Below are 27,083 nucleotides of genomic sequence, written 5' to 3'. Positions count from 1 at the left end.
GTGTGTCTCCCCCCGTGTCTCCCCGTGTGTCTCCCCGTGTGTCTCCCCGTGTGTCTCCTCGTGTGTCTCCTCGTGTCTCCCTGTGTGTCTCCCCCCGTGTCTCCCTGTGTGTCTCCCTGTGTGTCTCCCCCCGTGTCTCCCTGTGTCTCCCCGTGTCTCTCCCCCCGTGTCTCTCCCCCGTGTCTCTCCCCTCGTGTCTCCCCGTGTGTCTCCCCGTGTCTCACACCCCGTGTCTCTCCCCCCGTGTCTCTCCCCTCGTGTCTCCCCGCGTGTCTCCCCGTGTCACCCCCCCCCCCGCGTCTCCCCGTGTCTCCCTGTGTGTCTCCCTGTGTGTCTCCCCTCGTGTCTCCCCGTGCGTCTCCCCCCGTGTGTCTCCCCGTGTGTCTCCTCGTGTCTCCCCGTGTCTCTCCCCTCGTGTCTCCCCGTGTCTCCCCGCGTGTCTCCACCCCCCCCCCCCCCCGTGTCTCCACCATGTCCCCGTGTCTCGCCGCGTGCCTCCCCGTGTGTCTCCCCGTGTCTCTCCCCCCGCGTCTCCCCGTGTCTCCCCCATGCCCTTGCGTCTCCCCGTGTCTCCCCCATGCCCCCGTGTCTCCCCGTGTGTCTCCCCGTGTGTCTCCCCCCGCGTCTCCCCGTGTCTCCCCGTGTCTCCCCTATGCCCCCGTGTCTTCTCCCCGTGTGTCTCCCCGTGTGTCTCCTTGTGTGTCTCCCCGTGTCTCCCCGCGTGTCTCCCCCCGTGTCTTCTCCCCCCGTATCTTCTCTCCCCGTGTCTCCCCGCGTGTCTCCTCACCCGGGCTCCGTGTCGTTGGTCACGCAGTGGTGGCTGAACGTTCCAAACATCTGCACCCCCAGGATGCCGTAGAGGAGCAGGAAGAAGAGTAAGAAGATGGACACGCTCCAGATCTGTTCGCCCGAGCGCCTGTCCCGACACACCCCCACGCACGCTCAGACGCGGCGGCAATTCCACGTTCCCATGGCGGAGGAGCCCAGACTCCTTGCGCACCCCCCCACCCCCCCGCCGAAGGAATCTGAGTGAGTGGGTGAGTGAGTAAGTAAGTAGGTGAGTGAGTGAGTAGGTGAGTGAGTAGGTGAGTGAGTGAGTAGGTGAGTGAGTGAGTAGGTGAGTGAGTGAGTAGGTGAGTGAGTGAGTGAGTAGGTGAGTGAGTGAGTAGGTGAGTGAGTGAGTAGGTGAGTAGGTGAGTGAGTGAGTAGGTGAGTGAGTGAGTGAGTAGGTGAGTGAGTAGGTGAGTGAGTAGGTGAGTGAGTAGGTGAGTGAGTAGGTGAGTGAGTGAGTAGGTGAGTGAGTAGGTGAGTGAGTGAGTAGGTGAGTGAGTGAGTAGGTGAGTGGGTGAGTGAGTAGGTGAGTGGGTGAGTGAGTAGGTGAGTGAGTGAGTGAGTAGGTGAGTGAGTGAGTAGGTGAGTGAGTAGGTGAGTGAGTGAGTGAGTGAATAGGTGAGTGAGTAGGTAAGTGAGTGAGTGAGTAGGTGAGTGAGTGAGTGGGTAGGTGAGTGAGTAGGTGAGTGAGTAGGTGAGGAGTCTCACTTGAGGATGTTGGTGATGCGAGTCCGTGGTAGCTCGAAGCGGAAGTAGACGCGGAACGAGCGGATCATGATGAGAGGCCGGGGAATTCTCAGCATTCGTAACGGGGAGCGATCATGGACCGTGCCTGCGATCTCAAACACCTGCTCCCATGCACGGACACACAGACACGCAAAGACAAAGATCCCCCGTGTAGCCTCTAACAGGCTGTAGGGGCAAGTGCTGTGAGTAGCGAGTAGCAGCAGCGCCTGTGAAGGTAGACACAGACAAAGGTCCCCCGTGTAGCCTCTAACAGACTGTAGGGGCAAGTGCTGTGAGTAGCGAGTAGCAGCAACGCCTGTGAAGGTAGACACAGACAAAGGTCCCCCGTGTAGCCTCTAACAGGCTGTAGGGGCAAGTGCTGTGAGTAGCGAGTAGCAGCAGCACCTGTAAAGGTAGACACAGACAAAGGTCTCCCGTGCAGCCTCTAACGGGCTGTAGGGGCAAGTGCTGTGAGTAGCGAGTAGCAGCAGCACCTGTGAAGGTAGACAGACAAAGATCCCCCGTGTAGCCTCTAACAGACTGTAGGGGCAAGTGCTGTTAGCGAGCAGCGCCTATGAAGGCCGGAACGGTGCACGAGGGGGGTGGGTGGCTACCAGCACCACGCCCGACCAACTTTGTCTCCCCAGTGGCGATGTTTACGCGCCGCACCAGGTACTCATTTAAGGCTGAGTCTACCTAGGGGTGGCCCAGGACCGGTTCAGACACACAGACACAGAGACGCAGGGACACGCGGACACAGAGACACACAGACACAGAGGCACACAGACGCAGACACAGAGACACAGAGACGCAGAGACAGAGACACACAGACACACAGACACACAGACACAGAGACACACAGACACAGAGACACACAGACAGACACAGAGACACACAGACACACATACACAGACACACAGACACACAGACACAGAGACACAGAGACACACACACACAGAGATGCAGACACAGAGACACAGAGACACACAGACACAGAGACACGCAGACACACTGACACACAGACACAGAGACACACAGACACAGAGACACAGAGACACACAGACACACAGACACAGAGACACACAGACACACAGACACACAGACACAGAGACACACAGACAGAGACACACAGACACAGAGACACAGAGACACACAGACACACAGACACACAGACACAGAGACACAGAGACACGCAGACACACAGACACAGAGACACAGAGACACGCGGACACAGAGACACAGAGACACAGAGACACGCGGACACAGAGACACAGAGACACAGAGACACAGACAGAAACACACCGACACAAAGACACACAGACACACAGACACACAGACACAGAGACACACAGACACAGAGACACAGAGACACGCGGACACAGAGACACAGAGACACACAGACACAGAGACACAGAGACACACAGACACAGAGACACGCAGACACAGAGACGCAGAGACACACACACACAGAGATGCAGACACAGAGACACAGAGACACACAGACACAGAGACACAGACACACACAGAGACACACAGACACAGAGACACAGAGACACACAGACACAGAGACACAGAGACACACAGACACACAGACACAGAGACACACAGACACACAGACACACAGACACAGAGACACACAGAGACACACAGACACAGAGACACAGAGACACAGAGACACACAGACACACAGACACAGAGACACAGAGACACACAGATACACAGACACAGAGACACAGAGACACGCGGACACAGAGACACAGAGACACAGAGACACGCGGACACAGAGACACAGAGACACAGAGACACACAGACAGAAACACACCGACACAAAGACACACAGACACACAGACACACAGACACACAGACACAGAGACACACAGACACAGAGACACAGACACAGAGACACGCGGACACAGAGACACAGAGACACACAGACACAGAGACACACAGACACAGAGACACGCGGACACAGAGACACAGAGACACGCGGACACAGAGACACACGGAAACACCCACACAAGTGTGGGTGTGTGATGGTGGTGGGGATGATGGTTTTGATGATGGTGATGATGGTGGTAGTGATGGTGATGATCATGGTGGTGATGGTGGTAGTGATGATGATGGTGATGCTGATGATGGTTATGATGATGATGATCGTGGTAGTGATGGTGATGATGATGGTGGTAGTGATGGTGATGATCATGGTTGTAGTGATGGTGATGATCATGGTGGTAGTGATGGGGATGATCATGGTGGTAGTGATGGTGATGATCATTTTGGTAGTGATGGTGGTGGTGATGGTGATGATGATGGTGATGATGGTGGTAGTGATGGTGATGATGGTGGTAGTGATGATGATGATCATGGTTGTAGTGATGGTGATGATCATAGTTGTATTGATGATGGTGATGATGGTGGTAGTGATGGGGATGATGGTGGTAGTGATGGTGATGATCATGGTGGTAGTGATGGTGATGATCATGGTGGTAGTGATGGGGATGATCATGGTGGTAATGATCGTGGTGGTGATGGTGATGATGGTGGTAGTGATGGTGATGATGGTGGTAGTGATAGTGATGATCATGGTGGTAGTGATGGTGATGATCATGGTGGTAGTGATGGTGATGATGGTTATGATGGTGGTAGTGATGATGGTGATGATGATGGTTATGATGGTGGTAGTGATGATGATGGTGATGATGATGGTTATGATGGTGGTAGTGATGATGATGGTGATGATGATGGTTATGATGGTGATGATGATGGTGGTGGTGGTAGTGATGGTTATGATGGTGGTAGTGATGATGATGGTGATGATGATGATGGTTATGATGGTGATGATGATGGTTATGATGGTTGTGATGATAGTGATGATGATGGTGGTAGTGATGGTGATGATGATGGTGGTAGTGATGGTGATGATGGTGGTAGTGATGGTGATGATGATGGTGGTAGTGATGGGGATGATCATGGTGGTAGTGATGGTGTTAGTGATGGTGATGATGATGGTTATGATGGTGATGATGGTGGTGGTGATGATGATGATGGTTATGATGGTGATGATGATGATGGTGGTAGTGATGGTGATGATGATGATGATGATTGTGATGATGATGGTTATGATGGTTGTGATGATGGTGGTGGTGGTGATGATGGTTATGATGGTTATGATGATGGTGGTGGTGATGATGGTAGTGATTGTGATGATGATGGTAATGATGGTTGTGATGATGATGGTTGTGATGATGATGGTGGTGATGATGGTAGTGATTGTGATGAGACGTTACCTGCAGGACGAGCGACACCCACAGGAAGAGCACCATGAAGCCATCAAACACGCACCAGCGGTCCTTGAGGTATGGGTTCTCTCCCTGCACAGGACACGTGGACAGGCAAAGACAAAGATCCCCCGTGTAGCCTTAACAGACTGCAGGGGCAAGTGCTGTTAGCGAGTAGCAGCAGCGCCTATAACACACAAAGACAAAGATCCCCCGTTTAGCCTCTAACAGGCTGTAAGGACAAGTGCTTTTAGTAGCGAGTAGCAGCAGCAGCACCTATGAAGGTAGACACAGACAAAGGTCCCCCGTGTAGGCTCTAACAGGCTGTAGGGGCAAGTGCTGTTAATTGCGAGTAGCAGCAGCACCTATGAAGGTAGACACAGACAATGGTCCCCCGTGTAGCCTCTAACAGGCTGTAGGGGCAAGTGCTGTGAGTAGCGAGTAGCAGCAGCGCCTGTGAAGGTAGACACAGACAAAGGTCCCCCGTGTAGCCTCTAACAGACTGTAGGGGCAAGTGCTGTTAGCGAGCAGCACCTATGAAGGCTACCGGCACTGTGGCACACGAGGGGGTGGGTGGCTACCAGCACCACGCCCGGCCGCCTTTGTCTCCCCAGTGGCGACGTTCACTACTACACACAGCACCAGGTACTTGTTTTGAGGCTGAGTCGACCTAAGGGAGGCCCAGGACCGTGGTAATCGCCGGCGGTGGCGGTGAGCGAGAGTTCAACCCCGGGCCCCTGCCGATGCGCTAACCGCTGCGCCACCGCTCCCCAACGTGGCGCACACAGAGACAAAGGTTCACCAAGGTAGGCTGGCGAGGGCGTTGGGGCAAGTGCCGTTGGCGAAGCACGAACCCCATAGCCTGACCCCATAGCCTGACCCCGTAGCTTGACCCCATAGCCTGGCCCCGTACCCTGACCCCATAGCCTGACCCCAGAGCCTGACCCCATAGCCTGACCCCGCAGCCTGACCCCGTACCCTGACCCCATAGCCTGACCCCATAGCCTGACCCCATAGCCTGACCCCATAGCCTGACCCCGTAGCTTGACCCCATAGTCTGACCCCGTACCCTGACCCCTTAGCCTGACCCCATAGCCTGACCCCATAGCCTGACCCCGCAGCCTGACCCCGTACCCTGACCCCATAGCCTGACCCCATAGCCTGACCCCATAGCCTGACCCCGCAGCCTGACCCCGTACCCTGACCCCATAGCCTGACCCCATAGCCTGACCCCATAGCCTGACCCCATAGCCTGACCCCGTAGCCTGACCCCGTACCCTGACCCCATAGCCTGACCCCATATCCTGACCCCATAGCCTGACCCCATAGCCTTACCCTGTACCCTGACCCCATAGCCTGACCCCATAGCCTGACCCCATAGCCTGACCCCATAGCCTGACCTCATAACTTGACCCCATAGCCTGACCCCGTAGCCTGACCCCGGAGCCTGACCCCATAGCCTGACCCTGGAGCCTGACCCCATAGCCTGACCCTATAGACTGACCCCGTACCACCCCCGATCCCACTCCCCCCACCACTCCCCCCCTGCCCCCCCCTCCCCTCCCCTCACCCTGAGGATGCCCCGCACGTGAATCTTGGCGATCATCTCTGCGGTGAAGAGGAGCAGCAGCGTGGTGTCGGTGGCGGCCGTGGCCACCTGCAGCGAGGGGCAGTCGGAGAAGGAGCGCGGCGTGTTCATGCACACCGAGGTGACGCTCACGATGGCGCTGATGCGGAGAAGCGTGTGGACCCACTGCCAAGGAAGGGCACACAGATCGACTTACGGTACCCCGGGGTTTACAAATTGAGCTGCACCTGCGGTGACTGCTATATCGGGGAGACGAAGCGACATGTCTCTGACCGAATTCGCGAGCACAAATCAGATCTGAAACACGGCAAAACGAATTCTTCTGCCGTGGCTGATCACTGTTACAACGCTGCGGGGGATCACGATATAGTTTTCTCCGATACCAAGGTCCTTTGCAAACCCACGGGTTTTCATCAAAGATTTATCCACGAGGCAATTCAGATCTACAAACACAGACACAATTTCAACCGAGAAGATGGTTTCAAATTAAGCAAGCATTGGAAAGATGTTCTAAATCATACCAAACATTAAAACTAATTTTCAATGGTATTTATCCAAATAGTGACATACCAAACTTTCATAGAAGCTTATTTCACTTCACACCTACATTTGTAAACTCCCCCCCCCCCCCCCCCCCACCGTGCCGGTCCTCTTGTGCTTTTTGGTCATTTTATGCTAATTCCGTTGTCAAAGCGTTTTGTTTCCTCCCACACAGCTTAAAAGGACGCGACCTGGGCTGGACTGTCTTCTTCACTCCAACACTGTCCTCGTGACAGTACGGTCCCCTTCACCTGATGAAGGCCACTTGTGTTGTGGCCGAAACGTCGTGATTTTTGTTGTTTTACTTTTTTACCTACGTGACTTTACCGAATAGAACCAAAGAGTACAGATCGAGGTCTTTGTGTGGGTGGGTGAGTGGGTGAGTGGGTGGATGGATGGGTGAGTGGGTGGATGGGTGGGTGGGTGAGTGAGTGGGTTGGTGGGTAGGTGGGTGGTTTGGTCAGTGGGTGGGGTGGATGGTGAGGGGGGTGTGGGTGGGTGGTGTGGGTGGTGTGGGGGGTGTGGGTGGGTTGTGTGGGTGGGTGGGTAAGTGGGTGGGTGGGTGATTGGGTGGGTGGGTGGGTAAGTGGATGAGTGGGTGGGTGAGTGGGTGAGTGAGTGGGTGGGTGGGTGAGTGGTTGGTGGGTGGGGGGTGTGGGTGGGTGAGTGGATGAGTGGGTGAGTGGGTGGGTGGTGTGGGTGGTGTGGGGGGTTTGGGTGGGTGTTGTGGGTGGCTAGGAACCACAAAGACAAAGGTTCCTCTGCGTAGCCTCTAATGGAACGTCGGGGCAAGTGCCGTGGTTAGTGAGTAGCAGAGGCCGCGTGTCACCCCCAGTGTGAGTCCACCCCCTGTGTGTGTCCACCCCCAGTGTGTGTCTACCCCCAGTGTGAGTCCACCCCCAGTGTGAGTCCACCCCCAGTGTGTGTCCACCCCCTAGGGAGTCACTCACGGGCTTGTTGAGCCACACGATGTCCTCATTGTCCACCCCCCGTGTGAGTCCACCCCCAGTGTGTGTCCACCCCCTAGGGAGTCACTCACGGGCTTGTTGATCCACACGATGTCCTCATTGTCCACCTCCCGTGTGAGTCCACCCCCAGTGTGAGTCACTCACGGGCTTGTTGATCCACACGATGTCCTCATTGTCCACCCCCAGTGTGTGTCCACCCCCTAGGGAGTCACTCACGGGCTTGTTGATCCACACGATGTCCTCATTGTCCACCCCCCGTGTGAGTCCACCCCCAGTGTGTGTCCACCCCCTAGGGAGTCACTCACGGGCTTGTTGATCCACACGATGTCCTCATTGTCCACCCCCGTGTGAGTCCACCCCCAGTGTGAGTCACTCACGGGCTTGTTGATCCACACGATGTCCTCGTTGTCCACCCCCCGTGTGAGTCCACCCCCAGTGTGTGTCCACCCCCAGTGTGTGTCTACCCCCCGTGTGAGTCCACCCCCAGTGTGAGTCACTCATGGGCTTGTTGATCCACACGATGTCCTCGTTGTCCACCCCTAGTGTGTGTCCACCCCCAGTGTGAGTCCACCCCCAGTGTGAGTCACTCATGGGCTTGTTGATCCACACGATGTCCTCGTTGTCCACCCCCAGTGTGTGTCCACCCCCAGTGTGAGTCCACCCCCAGTGTGAGTCACTCACGGGCTTGTTAATCCACACGATGTCCGCGTTGTCCACGAGGTTCTCGTCGGGCCCGAAGTCGGTCACGGCCTGGGACTCGAGTCGTGAACTTTGTTTCCGTTTCAGCATGGCGGCCTGCGCCACCAGCGCTCCGGGGACTCCTGCAGCCACAACAATAACAACAACCACAAAACAACCACAACAACAATAACCACAACAAGAATAACCACAACAACAACCACCACCACATACCACATCAGCCACATCGCACCACACACGCAACCACACACAACCACACCACCACATCAAACACACACACACAACCACAAACACAACCACACACACAACCACACACACGCAACCACCCACACAACCACACACCACCACATCAAACACACACACAACCACACACAAGCCCACACACAAAACCACACACAACCACACGACCACATCAAACACACACACAACCACACACACAACCACACACACAACCACACACAACCACACCACCACATCAAACACACACACAACCACAAACATAACCACACACACAACCACACACACAACCACACACAACCACACCACCACATCAAACACACACACAACCACACACACAGCCACACACATCAACCACCACCACATCAAACACACACACAACCACACACACAACCACACACACAACCACACACACAACCACACACATCAACCACCACCACATCAAACACACACACAACCACACACACACACCACATCAACCACCACCACCACATCAACAACAACAACAACCGCCATTCGCCACTAAGTGGCGGTGACGTCACCACGACGCTTGTGCCAGACCATGTGCACCTTGAGGCCACGTGAAGTGTCGAATGCCCGCTGGCAGGAGGTCACAGGGCAGACCCAGCAGGAGGTCACGGGGCAGACCCAAGTGCCACGGGTCGACTGATTGAGATGACTGAGATGACTGGCTGATGCACCACCTGTGCCCCCTACTATGCCAACCTGCTATGCTTTAGCTACCCGGCGCTCCGCTCGTTGTTGTGAGCGTCGCTCTTCCGCCCTCCGTTGTTGTTGGAGGGCGACTGCCTCCAACTGCCCAGTAGCGTCCTTCACGAGCCTCCTCCACAGAGGCCATCTTGACACCGCTGGTACCAGTCATCGGCAAGTCCACTCAGCTCCACGTCCTCCTGTACCACATCACTCCATCTCTTCTCTAGCCCGTGCCGCGCCCGTTTAGCCCCCTCGATCCGGACGAACAAAAGCTGTTTCGGCATGCGGTGGCTGGGCATGCGGGCTACATGACCCAGCCAACGCAGCCTTGCCTGCCGGAGGAGCTCACCGATGGGACCTTGCCCAGATCTTTCAAGGATTTGTGAGGATTTGTGACCCGCTCCAGTTTAAGAGCAGAGGTCTCACTCCGAATCAGTCGAGCGGCAATATCTTTTCATCGGTTGAGTAACGCTGTGTGGAAGCTTCCTGGTCTGTCGCTCCGCACTACGCTTGAGGTCTTCTCGGCCACGGTCATCCCCTCCCTTCTCTACGCTTGCGAAACGTGGAACCCCCTAATGGAACATCTTCGCCGGTTAGAAACATTTAGGCTGGCCTGCCTACGATCCATCCTGGAAGTAACCAGGCTGGATTGTGTGAGGAGCTCACATCAACCACACACTCAACAACACACCACATCAATCACACACACACAACCACACACACAACCACACAAAAAATACAAAGAACCCCCATATAGCCTTAACAGACTGTTGGGGCAAGTGCTGCTACGGAGCACCTATGAAGGCCGGAACGGTACACGAGGGGGTGGGTGGCCAGCACCACGCCCGACCGCCTTTGTCTCCCCAGTGGCAATGTTTACACCAAACCAGGTACTCATTTGAGGCTGAGTCGACCTAGGGGAGGCCCGGGACCGGTTCAGATAATCGTCACTGGTGTTGGCCATGAGCGGGAATCGAACCCGGGTCGTCAGTTTCATAGCGCAGCGCGCTAACCGCTACACACACACACACACCACCACACACAAACCACCACACACACATACCACCACACACACACACCACCACACACACCACCACCACAAACACCACACACACCACCACACACACCACCACCACACACCACCACACACACCACCACACACACACCACACACACACCACACACCACCACACACACACCACCACACACCACCACACACACAAACCACACACACACCACCACACACACACCACACACACACCACCACACACACTCCACACACACACCACACAAACACACACCACACACACACACACACCACACACAAACCACCACACACACACCACCACACACACACCACCACACACACCACACACACACACCACCACACACACACCACCACACATACACGACCACACACACACCACACAAACACACACCACCACACACACCACCACACACACAACACACACACACACACCACCACACACACACACCACACACACACCACAAACACACCACCACACACACCACCACACACACACCACACACACACCACACACACACCACCACACAAACCACACACACACCACCACACACACTCCACACACACCCCACACAAACACACACCACACACACACTACCACACACACCACACACACACCACCACACATACACCACCACACACACACCACACACACACACCACCACACACACCACCACACACACACCACACACACACACACACACCACCACACACACACACCACCACACACACCACCACCACAAACACCACACACACCACCACACACACCACCACCACACACCACCACACACACCACCACACACACACCACACACACACCACACACCACCACACACACACCACCACACACCACCACACACACAAACCACACACACACCACCACACACACACCACACACACACCACCACACACACTCCACACACACACCACACAAACACACACCACACACACACACACACACTACCACACACACCACACACAAACCACCACACACACACCACCACACACACCACCACACACACCACACACACACACCACCACACACACACCACCACACATACACGACCACACACACACCACACAAACACACACCACCACACACACCACCACACACACACCACACACACACACACCACCACACACACACACCACACACACACCACAAACACACCACCACACACACCACCACACACACACCACACACACACCACACACACACACCACCACACAAACCACACACACACCACCACACACACTCCACACACACCCCACACAAACACACACCACACACACACTACCACACACACCACACACACACCACCACACATACACCACCACACACACACACCACCACACACACATCACACACACACACCACCACACACACACACCACCACACACACCACCACACACACCACCACACACACCACCACACACCACCACACACACACCACCACACACTACCACACACACCACCACACACACCACCACACACACATCACACACCACACACACACACACACCACCACACACCACCACAAACACACCACCACACACACACCACCACACACACCACACACACACCACACACACCACCACACACACACCACACACACACACACACACACACACACCACCACACACACACATAACCACACACACTACACACACACAACCACACACACACTACCACACACACACCACCACAGACGCACCACCACACACACACCACACACCACCACCCACACACACAACCACACACCACCACCACACACATACCACCACACACCACACACACCACCACACACACTCCACACACACACCACACACACACACCACCACACACACACTACCACACACACCACACACACACCACCACACATACACCACCACACACACACCACACACACACACACACCACTACACACACCACCACACACACCACACACACCACACACACACACACCACCACACACACCACACACACACCACCACATACACACCACCACACACACACCACCACACACACCACACACACACACCACCACACACACACCCCCACACACACACTACCACAACAACAACAACCGCCATTCGCCACTAAGTGGCGGTGACGTCACCACGACGCTTGTGCCAGGCTATGTGCACCCTGAGGCCACGTGAAGTGTCGAAAGCCCGCTGGCAGGAGGTCACGGGGCAGACCCAGGTGCCACGGGTCGACTGACTGAGATGACTGGCTGATGCACCACCTGTGCCCCCTACTGTGCCAACCTGCTGTGCTTTAGCCACCCGGCGCTCCGCTCGCTGTTGTGAGCGTCGCTCCTCCGCCCTCCGTTGTTGTTGGAGGGCGACTGCCTCCAACTGCCCAGTAGCATCCTTCACGAGCCTCCTCCACAGAGGCCGATCTTGACACCGCTGGTACCAGTCATCGGCAAGTCCACTCAGCTCCACGTCCTCCTGTACCACATCACTCCATCTCTTCTCTAGCCCGTGCCGCGCCCGCCTAGCCCCCTCAATCCGGCCAAACAAAAGCTGTTTCGGCATGCGGTGGCTGGGCATGCGGGCTACATGACCCAGCCATCGCAGCCTTGCCTGCCGGAGGAGCTCACCGATGGGACCCTGCCCAGATCTTTCAAGGATTTGTGAGCTCCTCACACAATCCAGTCTGGTTAAACCCAGGATGGATCGTAGGCAGGCCAGCCTAAATGTTTCTAACCGGCGAAGATGTTCCATTAGGGGGGTCCACGTTTCACAAGCGTAGAGAAGGGAGGGAATGACCGTGGCCGAGAAGACCTGAAGCTTAGTGCGGAGCGACAGACCAGGTAGCTTCCACACAGCGTTACGCAACCGATGAAAAGATATTGCCGCTCGACTGATTCAGAGTGAGACCTCTGCTGTTAAACTGGAGCCAGTCATAAGCACACTGCCCAGGTATGGGAAACTCTCCACTCTCTCCACAACTGCCCCATCACCGATTGGGAGTTGTGGGGGTGGAGGGTCCGATGGTACAAAATACCCAGGCAGGTGCTTAGTTTTGGTGGGGCTGATGGTAAGGCCCCACCTCTTAGTGGCACGCTCCAGTCTCAGCAGCAGCGTCTCCAACTCCTCCTCTGACTGAGCAGCTATTACCAAGTCATCAGCATACATAACGTGGTTGAGCAATAGGGAGCCATCCCTTGACCGCACCCGGGCATCGATTAGCCTCCCATTATATCTGTACCATATGGAGATTCCCCCGGTACAGCTATTGAAGGCTTCACGAACTACGTGGTCAAAATAGATGTTAAATAATGTGGGAGCCAGAGGACATCCCTGTCGCACCCCAAGGTGTAAAGGGAATGGCTCTGACTCCCGGCCATGTAGTTTTACCCGGGCCCGCTCACCATCATGAAGGTCCTTAATGATCGTGAGCAGAGGGTCAGGTACTCCAAAAGCACGAAGAACGACCCAGAGCCCAGGCCTACTGATGGTATCATAGGCCTTGACCAGGTCAATAAAGCAGAGATGTAGGTCTTGTTGGAATTCCCTACACCTCTGCTGTAGCAGACGGACAGAAAATATGGCATCTGTGCAGGACCGCCCTTTCCTGAAACCGCATTGGGGCTCCGCAAGCCTCTCCTCAGCGTGCCTGGCAAGGCGATGCTGAATAATCCTTGCCAGGACCTTTCCCGGCACACTGAGGAGTGAGATGCCCCTGTAGTTGTTACAGTCTGTGCGGTCCCCCTTCTTAAAAAGGGGGACCACCAGGGCATCCTTCCAATCCTGCGGAACCCGTCCAGTGGTCCAGACTGTTGTTATGATGTCATATAGGGCAGTCTGTGCACAAACGCCATCCTCCCTCAGCATTTCGCTTGGGAGATCATCTCTGCCCGCTGCCTTTCCTGGTCTCAGACTCCGGATCGCCTTCAATACTTCATCAGCAGCTGGCACCTCAGCCAGCCACTCACAGGGGGTGACTTCATCCAATATTTGAGGCACCGCAGCCTCAGCAGGGTCATCCTCACTTTGTGCCACGATGTTTTCCTGGCTGAGGGATTTTCCCTCCCCCAGGACCTCACAGAAATGCTCAGCAGATCTGCGAACCTATTCCTGGGGGTCGGAAATTGGATCACCGTTTTTTCCCCTAATGATGGTAATAGGTGTGGCGCTGCAGGTTACTTTTTTGATGGAGTTAAATAGAGATTTGTGATCACGGGCCACTGAGGCAGACTCCATCTCCTCAGCAACCCGCGACCACCACCCATCGTTGCAGCGCCTCACGGCTCTCCGAACCTCCGAGCGAAGGCTGCGGTAAGCCTCCTCATTCTCTGACGTGGGATTCTGTAGCCGATGACAGTGGGCCTGTCGCTTTTTCTCAACCATCCTGAGCAACTCCTCTGTCATCCAGGTTGTCTGGGGAGGTCTGGACCGCGTACCCAAAGCAGCCATTGCAGCTGCATGAGTCACAGTCCTAAACCTCGCCCATTTACCCTCGACATCAGGAGGAGTCGGGGACGATGCCAATCCCAGCCGCAAGCGATGATGAAATTCTCGCTTGCAACTTTCATCAGATAACTGAGACCAGGCCACTTTAGGTTGGAATGGGGTCCTGGGTGTACACCCACCACCGGAGTGGAAGAATGGCAGGCACATCTTACAGATGACTAGTCGATGGTCAGAGGGCAGATCAGCTCCACGGTAGGTCCTGGTGTCAAGGACATGGGCTCGCATTCGCTGGTCCGTCACTATGTAGTCCAGCAGATGTTCTTGCTTGGACCCGGCATGCATCCATGATGTTGTGTGGATGCGCCGATGCCGGAACAGCGTGTTGGTAATTACAAGCCCATGGGCTGCACAAAAATCTAGCAGCCTCCTACCGTTGTTATTGAGCTGATCTGGCCCATGCCCTCCAATCACTCCAGACCAGGTGCCAGTATCATGACCAACTCGGGCATTGAAGTCACCCAACATGATGACTCTATCCCGAGGGGCCACTTTAGCCAGCACCTGTGACAGGAGGTCATAGAAGGCATCTGACTCATCGGCTTTGCCTGCATCCCTCCACGGATGTTCATCTTCGGTGGGGGCATAAGTAACCACGACCACCATTCCTCGCCTCCGGTTGATGGGAAGGCGAGCCCAAAGTAGCCTGGGGCTTACAGCTTCCCACACCTCACCGCCACGCTCCCACGCCCCCTTCATTCTTTTGTTCAAAAGAAGACCCACACCCTGTTGTTTGGCAGTCTGCTGCCCCGAGTAGAGGACTGTCCACCCCTCATGGTGGCAGGAGCCAGAGCCTGTCCACCAGACCTCCTGAATGCCGCATAGATCCAGGCGGTACCGGTCCAGCTCCCGACAGAGGAGTGGCAGCCTCTCCTCTGCACCACACACACCACCACAGACACACCACCACCACACACGCACCACCACACACACCACCACACACACACCACACACATACCACACACCCACCACACACACACCACTACACACACACCACCTCACACACACACCACCACACACACACCACCAAACACACACCACCACACACACCACCACACACACCACTACACACACACCACCACCACACACACACCACCACACACACATCACCACACACACACCACCGCACACCCCAACACACACACACCACCACACACACACCACCACACACACCACACACACACACCACCACACACCACCACACACACACACCACCACACACACACCACCACACACCACACACACACCACCACACACCACACACACACCACCACACACACACCACCATACACACCACACACACACTATCACATACACACTACACACACGACCACACACACACCACCACACACACACCACCACACACACACCACACACACACCACCACACACACTCCACACACACACCACACAAACACACACCACACACACACACTACCACACACACCACACACAAACCACCACACACACACCACCACACACACACCACCACACACACCACACACACACACCACCACACACACACCACCACACATACACCACCACACACAAACCACACAAACACACACCACCACACACACCACAACACACACACCACACACACATACCACCACACACACACACCACACACACACCACAAACACACCACCACACACACCACCACACACACACCACACACACACCACACACACACACCACCACACAAACCACTCACACACCACCACACACACTCCACACACACCCCACACAAACACACACCACACACACACACTACCACACACACCACACACACACCACCACACATACACCACCACACACACACTACACACACACACCACACAGACCACCACACACACACCACACACACACACACACCACCACACACACACACCACCACAAACACCACCACACACACCACCACACACACCACACACACACCACCACACACACACCACCACACACTACCACACACACCACCACACACACCACCACACACACACCACACACCACCACACACCACCACCACACACACACCACCACAAACACACACCACACACACACCACCACACACACCACACACACACCACACACACACACCACCACACACACACCACACACACACCACACACACACACACACCACCACACACACACATAACCACACACACTACACACACACCACCACACACACACCACCACACACACACCACCACAGACACACCACCACAAACACACCACACACCACCACCCACACACACAACCACCACCACACACATACCACCACACACCACACACACCACCACACACACTCCACACACACACCACACACACACACCACCACACACACACTACCACACACACCACACACACACCACCACACATACACCACCACACACACACCAGACACACACACACCACCACACACACCACCACACACACCACACACACCACCACACACACACACCCCACCACACACACCACACACACACCACCACATACACAGCACCAAACACACACCACCACATACACCACACACACACACACCACACACACACCACCACACACACACCACCACACACACCACCACAGACACACCACCACCACACACGCACCACCACACACACCACCACACACACACCACACACACACCACACACACACCACTACACACACACCACCTCACACACACACCACCACACACACACCACCACACACACACCACCACACCCACCACCACACACACCACTACACACACCCCACCAACACACACACACACCACCACACACACATCACCACACACACACCACCACACACCCCAACACACACACACACCACCACACACACACCACCACACACACCACACACACACACCACCACACACATCACCACACACACACCACACACACACTACCACACACACACCACACACACACCACCACACACACCACCACACACACACACCACCACACACACACACCACACACACACCACCACACACACACCACACACACACACCACCGCACACACCACCACACACATACCACCACACACTCCCACACACACACCACACACACACCACCACACACACACCACACACACACACCACCACAAACACCACCACCACACACACACACCACCACACACACACACCACCACACACACACACCACACACACACACACACCACACACACACACACCACCACACACACCACCACACACACCACACACACACCACACACACACCACACACACACCACACACACACACCACCACACACACACCACCACACACACCACCACCACACACACACCACCACACACACACCACCACACACACACCACCACACACACCACCACACACACACCACACACACACACCACCACACACACCTCACACACACCACCACACACCACCACACACACACAGCACCACACACACACACCACCACACACACACCACCACACACCACACACACACACCACTACACACACACCACCACACACACCACACACACACTACCACACACACACCACACACACACCACCACACACACACCACCACACACACACCACCACACACACACACCCCACCACACACACAAGCAACCACACACACACCACCACACACACACCACCACACACATCACCACCACACACACACCACCACACCCACACACACACACCACACACACACCACCACACACACACCACCACACACACACACACCACCACACACACACCACAAACACACCAAACACACACATCACCACACACACACCACACACACACTACCACACATACACCACACACACCACCACACACACACCACCACACACACACACCACCACACACACACACCACCACACACACACTACCACACACACACCACCACACACCACCACACACACCACCACCACACACGCACCACCACACACACACCACCACACACACACACACCACACACACCACTACACACGCACCACCACACACACCACTACACACACACCACCACACACACACCACCACACACACAACACCACACACACACCACCACACACACCACCACACACACACCACCACACACACCACCACACAGACCACCACACACACACCACCACCACACACACACCACCACACACACACCACCACACACACACCACCACACACCCCAACACACACACACCACACACACACCACCACACACACACCACCACACACACACACCACCACACACACACCACACACACACCACACACATCACCACACACACACCACACACACACTACCACACACACACCAAACACACCACCACACACACACCACCACACACACACACCACACACACACCACCACACACACACCACACACACACCAACACACACACACCACCACACACACCACCACACACACCACACACACACACCACCACACACACACACCACCACACACACACTACCACACACACACCACACACACACCACCACACACACACACCACACACACACACCACACACACCACTACACACACACCACCACACACACACCACCACACACACAACACCACACACACACCACCACACACACCACCACACACACACCACCACACACACCACCACACACACACCACCACCACACACACCACCACCACACACACACCACCACACACACACCACCACACACACACCACCACACACCACACACACACACCACCACACACACCTCACACACACCACCACACACCACCACACACACACACACCACCACACACACACCACACACACACACCACCACACACCACACACACACCACCACACACACACCACCACACACACCACACACACACTACCACACACACACCACACACACACCACCACACGCACCACCACACACACACCACCACACACACACCACCACACACACAAGCAACCACACACACACCACCACACACACACACCACCACACACATCACCACCACACACACACCACCACACCCACACACACACACCACACACACACCACCACACACACACCACCACACACACACACACCACCACACACACACCACACACACACCACACACACACATCACCACACACACACCACACACACACTACCACACACACACCACACACACCACCACACACACACCACCACACACACACCACACACACACACACCACCACACACACACCACACACACACCACCACACACACCACCACACACACCACACACACACACCACCACACACACACACCACCACACACACACTAACACACACACACCACACACACACCACCACACACACACACCACACACACACACACCACACACACCACTACACACACACCACCACACACACACCACCACACACACAACACCACACACACACCACCACACACACCACCACACACACACCACCACACACACCACCACACACACACCACCACCACACACACCACCACCACACACACACCACCACACACACACCACCACACACACACCACCACACACCACACACACACACCACCACACACACCTCACACACACCACCACACACCACCACACACACACACCACCACACACACACCACCACACACACACCACCACACACCACACACACACACCACCACACACACACCACCACACACACCACACACACACTACCACACACACACCACACACACACCACCACACACACACCACCACACACACACACCCCACCACACACACAAGCAACCACACACACACCACCACACACACACCACCACACACATCACCACCACACACACACCACCACACCCACACACACACCACACACACACACCACCACACACACACCACCACACACACACACCACCACACACACACCACACACACACCAAACACACACATCACCACACACATACCACACACACACTACCACACACACACCACACACACCACCACACACACACCACCACACACACACCACACACACACACACCACCACACACACACCACACACACACCACCACACACACACCACCACACACACCACCACACACCACCACACACACACACACACCACACCCACACACACACACCACACACACCACCACACAAACACCACCACACACACACCACACACACACACCACCACACACACCACACACACACCACCACACACACATCACCACACACACACCACACACACACCACCACACACCACACACACACCACCACACACACACCACCACACACACCACACACACACTACCACACACACACCACACACACACCACCACACACACACCACCACACACACACCACCACACACACACACACCACCACACACACAAGCAACCACACACACACCACCACACACACACCACCACACACATCACCACCACACACACACCACCACACCCACACACACACACACACACACACCACCACACACACACCACCACACACACACACACACCACCACACACACACCACACACACACCACACACACACATCACCACTCACACACCACACACATACTACCACACACACACCACCACACACCACCACACACACCACCACCACACACGCACCACCACACACACACCACCACACACACACACACCACACACACCACTACACACGCACCACCACACACACTACTACACACACACCACCACACACACACCACCACACACACAACACCACACACACACCACCACACACACCACCACACACACACCACCACACACACCACCACACAGACCACCACACACACACCACCACCACACACACACCACCACACACACACCACCACACACACACACCACCACACACCCCAACACACACACACCACACACACACACCACACACACACCTCACACACACCACCACACACCACCACACACACACACACCACCACACACACACACCACACACACACACCACCACACACCACACACACACACCACCACACACACACCACCACACACACCACACACACACTACCACACACACACCACACACACACCACCACACACACACCACCACACACACACCACCACACACACACCACCACACACACAAGCAACCACACACACACCACCACACACACACACCACCACACACATCACCACCACACACACACCACCACACCCACACACACACACCACACACACACCACCACACACACACCACCACACACACACACACCACCACACACACACCACACACACACCACACACACACATCACCACACACACACCACACACACACTACCACACACACACCACACACACCACCACACACCACCACACACACACCACCACACACACACCACACACACACACACCACCACACACACACCACACACACACCACCACACACACACCACCACACACACCACCACACACACCACACACACACACCACCACACACACACACCACCACACACACACTACCACACACACACCACACACACACCACCACACACACACACCACACACACACACACCACACACACCACTACACACACACCACCACACACACACCACCACACACACACCACCACACACACAACACCACACACACACCACCACACACACCACCACACACACACCACCACACACACCACCACACACACACCACCACCACACACACCACCACCACACACACACCACCACACACACACCACCACACACACACCACCACACACACACACCACCACACACACCTCACACACACCACCACACACCACCACACACACACACACCACCACACACACACCACCACACACACACACACACCACCACACACACACCACACACACACCACACACACACATCACCACTCACACACCACACACACACTACCACACACACACCACCACACACCACCACACACACCACCACCACACACGCACCACCACACACACACCACCACACACACACCACCACACACACACACACCACACACACCACTACACACGCACCACCACACACACTACTACACACACACCACCACACACACACCACCACACACACAACACCACACACACACCACCACACACACCACCACACACACACCACCACACACACCACCACACAGACCACCACACACACACCACCACCACACACACACCACCACACACACACCACCACACACACACCACCACACACCCCAACACACACACACCACACACACACACCACACACACACCTCACACACACCACCACACACCACCACACACACACACACCACCACACACACACACCACACACACACACCACCACACACCACACACACACACCACCACACACACACCACCACACACACCACACACACACTACCACACACACACCACACACACACCACCACACACACACCACCACACACACACCACCACACACACACACACACCACCACACACACACCACCACACACACACCACCACACACACAAGCAACCACACACACACCACCACACACACACACCACCACACACATCACCACCACACACACACCACCACACCCACACACACACACCACACACACACCACCACACACACACCACCACACACACACACCACCACACACACACCACACACACACCACACACACACATCACCACACACACACCACACACACACTACCACACACACACCACACACACCACCACACACACACCACCACACACACACCACACACACACACACCACCACACACACACCACACACACACCACCACACACACACCACCACACACACCACCACACACACCACACACACACACCACCACACACACACACCACCACACACACACTACCACACACACACCACACACACACCACCACACACACACACCACACACACACACACCACACACACCACTACACACACACCACCACACACACACCACCACACACACACCACCACACACACAACACCACACAACACCACCACACACACCACCACACACACACCACCACACACACCACCACACACACACCACCACCACACACACCACCACCACACACACACCACCACACACACACCACCACACACACACCACCACACACACACCACACACACACACCACCACACACACCTCACACACACCACCACACACCACCACACACACACACCACACACACACAAACCACCACACACACACCACCACACACCACACACACACACCACCACACACACACCACCACACACACCACACACACACTACCACACACACACCAAACACACACCACCACACACACACCACCACACACACACCACCACACACACACACCCCACCACACACACAAGCAACCACACACACACCACCACACACACACCACCACACACATCACCACCACACACACACCACCACACCCACACACACACCACACACACACACCACCACACACACACCACACACACACACACACACCACCACACACACACCACACACACACCAAACACACACATCACCACACACATACCACACACACACTACCACACACACCACCACACACACACCACCACACACACACCACACACACACACACCACCACACACACACCACACACACACCACCACACACACACCACCACACACACCACCACACACACCACCACACACACACACACCACACCCACACACACACACCACACACACCACCACACACACACCACCACACACACACCACCACACACACACCACCACACACACCACACACACACCACCACACACACATCACCACACACACACCACCACACACCACACACACACACCACCACACACACACCACCACACACACCACACACACACTACCACACACACACCACACACACCACCACACACACACCACCACACACACACCACCACACACACACACACCACCACACACACAAGCAACCACACACACACCACCACACACACACCACCACACACATCACCACCACACACACACCACCACACCCACACACACACACCACACACACACCACCACACACACACCACCACACACACACACACCACCACACACACACCACACACACACCACACACACACATCACCACACACACACCACACACACACTACCACACACACACACCACACACACCACCACACACACACCACCACACACACACCACACACACACACACCACCACACACACACACCACCACACACACACACACACACACACCACACACACACCACCACACACACCACCACACACACCACACACACACACCACACACACACACACCACCACACACACACTACCACACACACACACCACACACACCACCACACACACACACCACACACACACACACCACACACACCACTACACACACACCACCACACACACACCACCACACACACAACACCACACACACACCACCACACACACCACCACACACACACCACCACACACACCACCACACACACACCACCACCACACACACCACCACCACACACACACCACCCACACACACACCACCACACACACACCACCACACACACCACCACACACACACCACACACACACACCACCACACACACCTCACACACACCACCACACACCACCACACACACACACCACCACACACACACACCACCACACACACACCACCACACACCACACACACACACCACCACACACACACCACCACACACACCACACACACACTACCACACACACACCACACACACACACCACCGCAGACACCACCACACACATACCACCACACACTCCCACACACACACCACACACACACCACCACACACCACACACACACACCACCACACACACACCACACACACACACCACCACACACACACACCACCACACACACACACCACACACACACACACCACACACACCACCACACACACACCACCTCCACACACACACACCACCACACACACACCACACACACACCACCACACACACACACCACACACACACACCACCACACACACACCACCACACACACACACCACCACACACACACCACCACACACACACACCACCACACACACCACCACACACACACCACCACACACACCACCACACACACACCACCACACACCACCACACACACACCACCACACACACACCACCACACACACACCACCACACACACACACCACCACCTGTGTTATGCAGGGCGGCGAGATGGTGTCGAGAAGTGATGGCACTACAGCGGCTGCTGTATTTGACAGCGCGCTTCGTCTCGTTGCTGGTCGTGGTGGCGGCGGGGGCAGGCGACGGTTGCGGTTGTTGTTGTCGGTGTTTGTGGCTGTGCGTGGTTGTTGTTGTTGTTGTTGTCGCGGCATTGGCTGTTGCCGTTGTTGTTGTTGTTGCTGTGGTGGTTGAGCGGTGGTGGTTGAGCGGGGCCCTGGACTCGGAGGGGCCGCGCGTGACGTCACCGGCGCTGTCCATTTCAGCACCACGCCCCGTATGGGGGTGGGGGGGGAGTCCACCGGTGGGAGAAACCATTCTTGTCTCGGCATGGGGGGGGGGGAGTGTTGAGCCCCCCCCCCTCCACGGGTGGGAGAAACCATTCTCGTCTCAGCACTACAAAATGGGGGGGGGGGGTTGAGCCCCCCGGGGGGGGGGGTTGAGCCCCCCCCTCCACGGTTGGGAGAAACCATTCTCGTCTCAGCACTACGGCATGGAGGGGGGGGAGTTCAAACCCCCCCCCCCGCCCTCCACGGTTGGGAGAAACCATTCTCGTTTCAGCACTAGGCGGGGAGACTCCTGGGTTCCACCAGTGGGAGAAACCATTCTCATTTCAGCACTACGGGGAGGTGGGGGGTGGCTATGTGTGGTTGTGGCTGTGATTGCGCGGTGGTTCAGGCAGGGGCGGGGGATGGGATCCACCGGTGGGAGAAACCATTCTCATTTCAGCACCACGCATGGGGGGGGTTCTCTGGCTCCACCGGCGGGAGAAACCATTTTCACTTGTGCAGGAGGTGTCGAGGGGTGGG

The 27,083-nt window shown here is 55.8% G+C and overlaps 1 protein-coding gene across 1 annotated transcript in view; it reads right to left on the bottom strand.

Annotated features, from left to right (window-relative positions):
* Positions 1 to 26,551, bottom strand: part of NALCN (sodium leak channel, non-selective) — a 164,462-nt gene extending 137,911 nt beyond the window's left edge. The window contains exons 1-6 of the mRNA XM_032978490.2: positions 26,247 to 26,551; positions 8,613 to 8,752; positions 6,406 to 6,588; positions 4,845 to 4,928; positions 1,540 to 1,679; positions 788 to 916 (exon numbers count right to left, since the gene is read on the bottom strand). Of these exons, the coding sequence (XP_032834381.2) occupies positions 788 to 916; positions 1,540 to 1,679; positions 4,845 to 4,928; positions 6,406 to 6,588; positions 8,613 to 8,752; positions 26,247 to 26,535 (965 nt within the window). The 5' untranslated portion in view covers positions 26,536 to 26,551. The remainder of the gene's footprint in view (positions 1 to 787; positions 917 to 1,539; positions 1,680 to 4,844; positions 4,929 to 6,405; positions 6,589 to 8,612; positions 8,753 to 26,246) is intronic.
* Between the last annotated feature and the right edge of the window lie 532 nt (positions 26,552 to 27,083).

The sequence above is a fragment of the Petromyzon marinus genome, chromosome 67, assembly GCF_048934315.1.
Source record: "Petromyzon marinus isolate PM22_M1 ecotype Great Lakes invasive population chromosome 67, UKy_Petmar_22M1.pri1.0, whole genome shotgun sequence".
Taxonomy (NCBI): Eukaryota; Metazoa; Chordata; class Hyperoartia; order Petromyzontiformes; family Petromyzontidae; genus Petromyzon; species Petromyzon marinus.
This window is presented reverse-complemented; position numbering and strand designations above follow the sequence as displayed.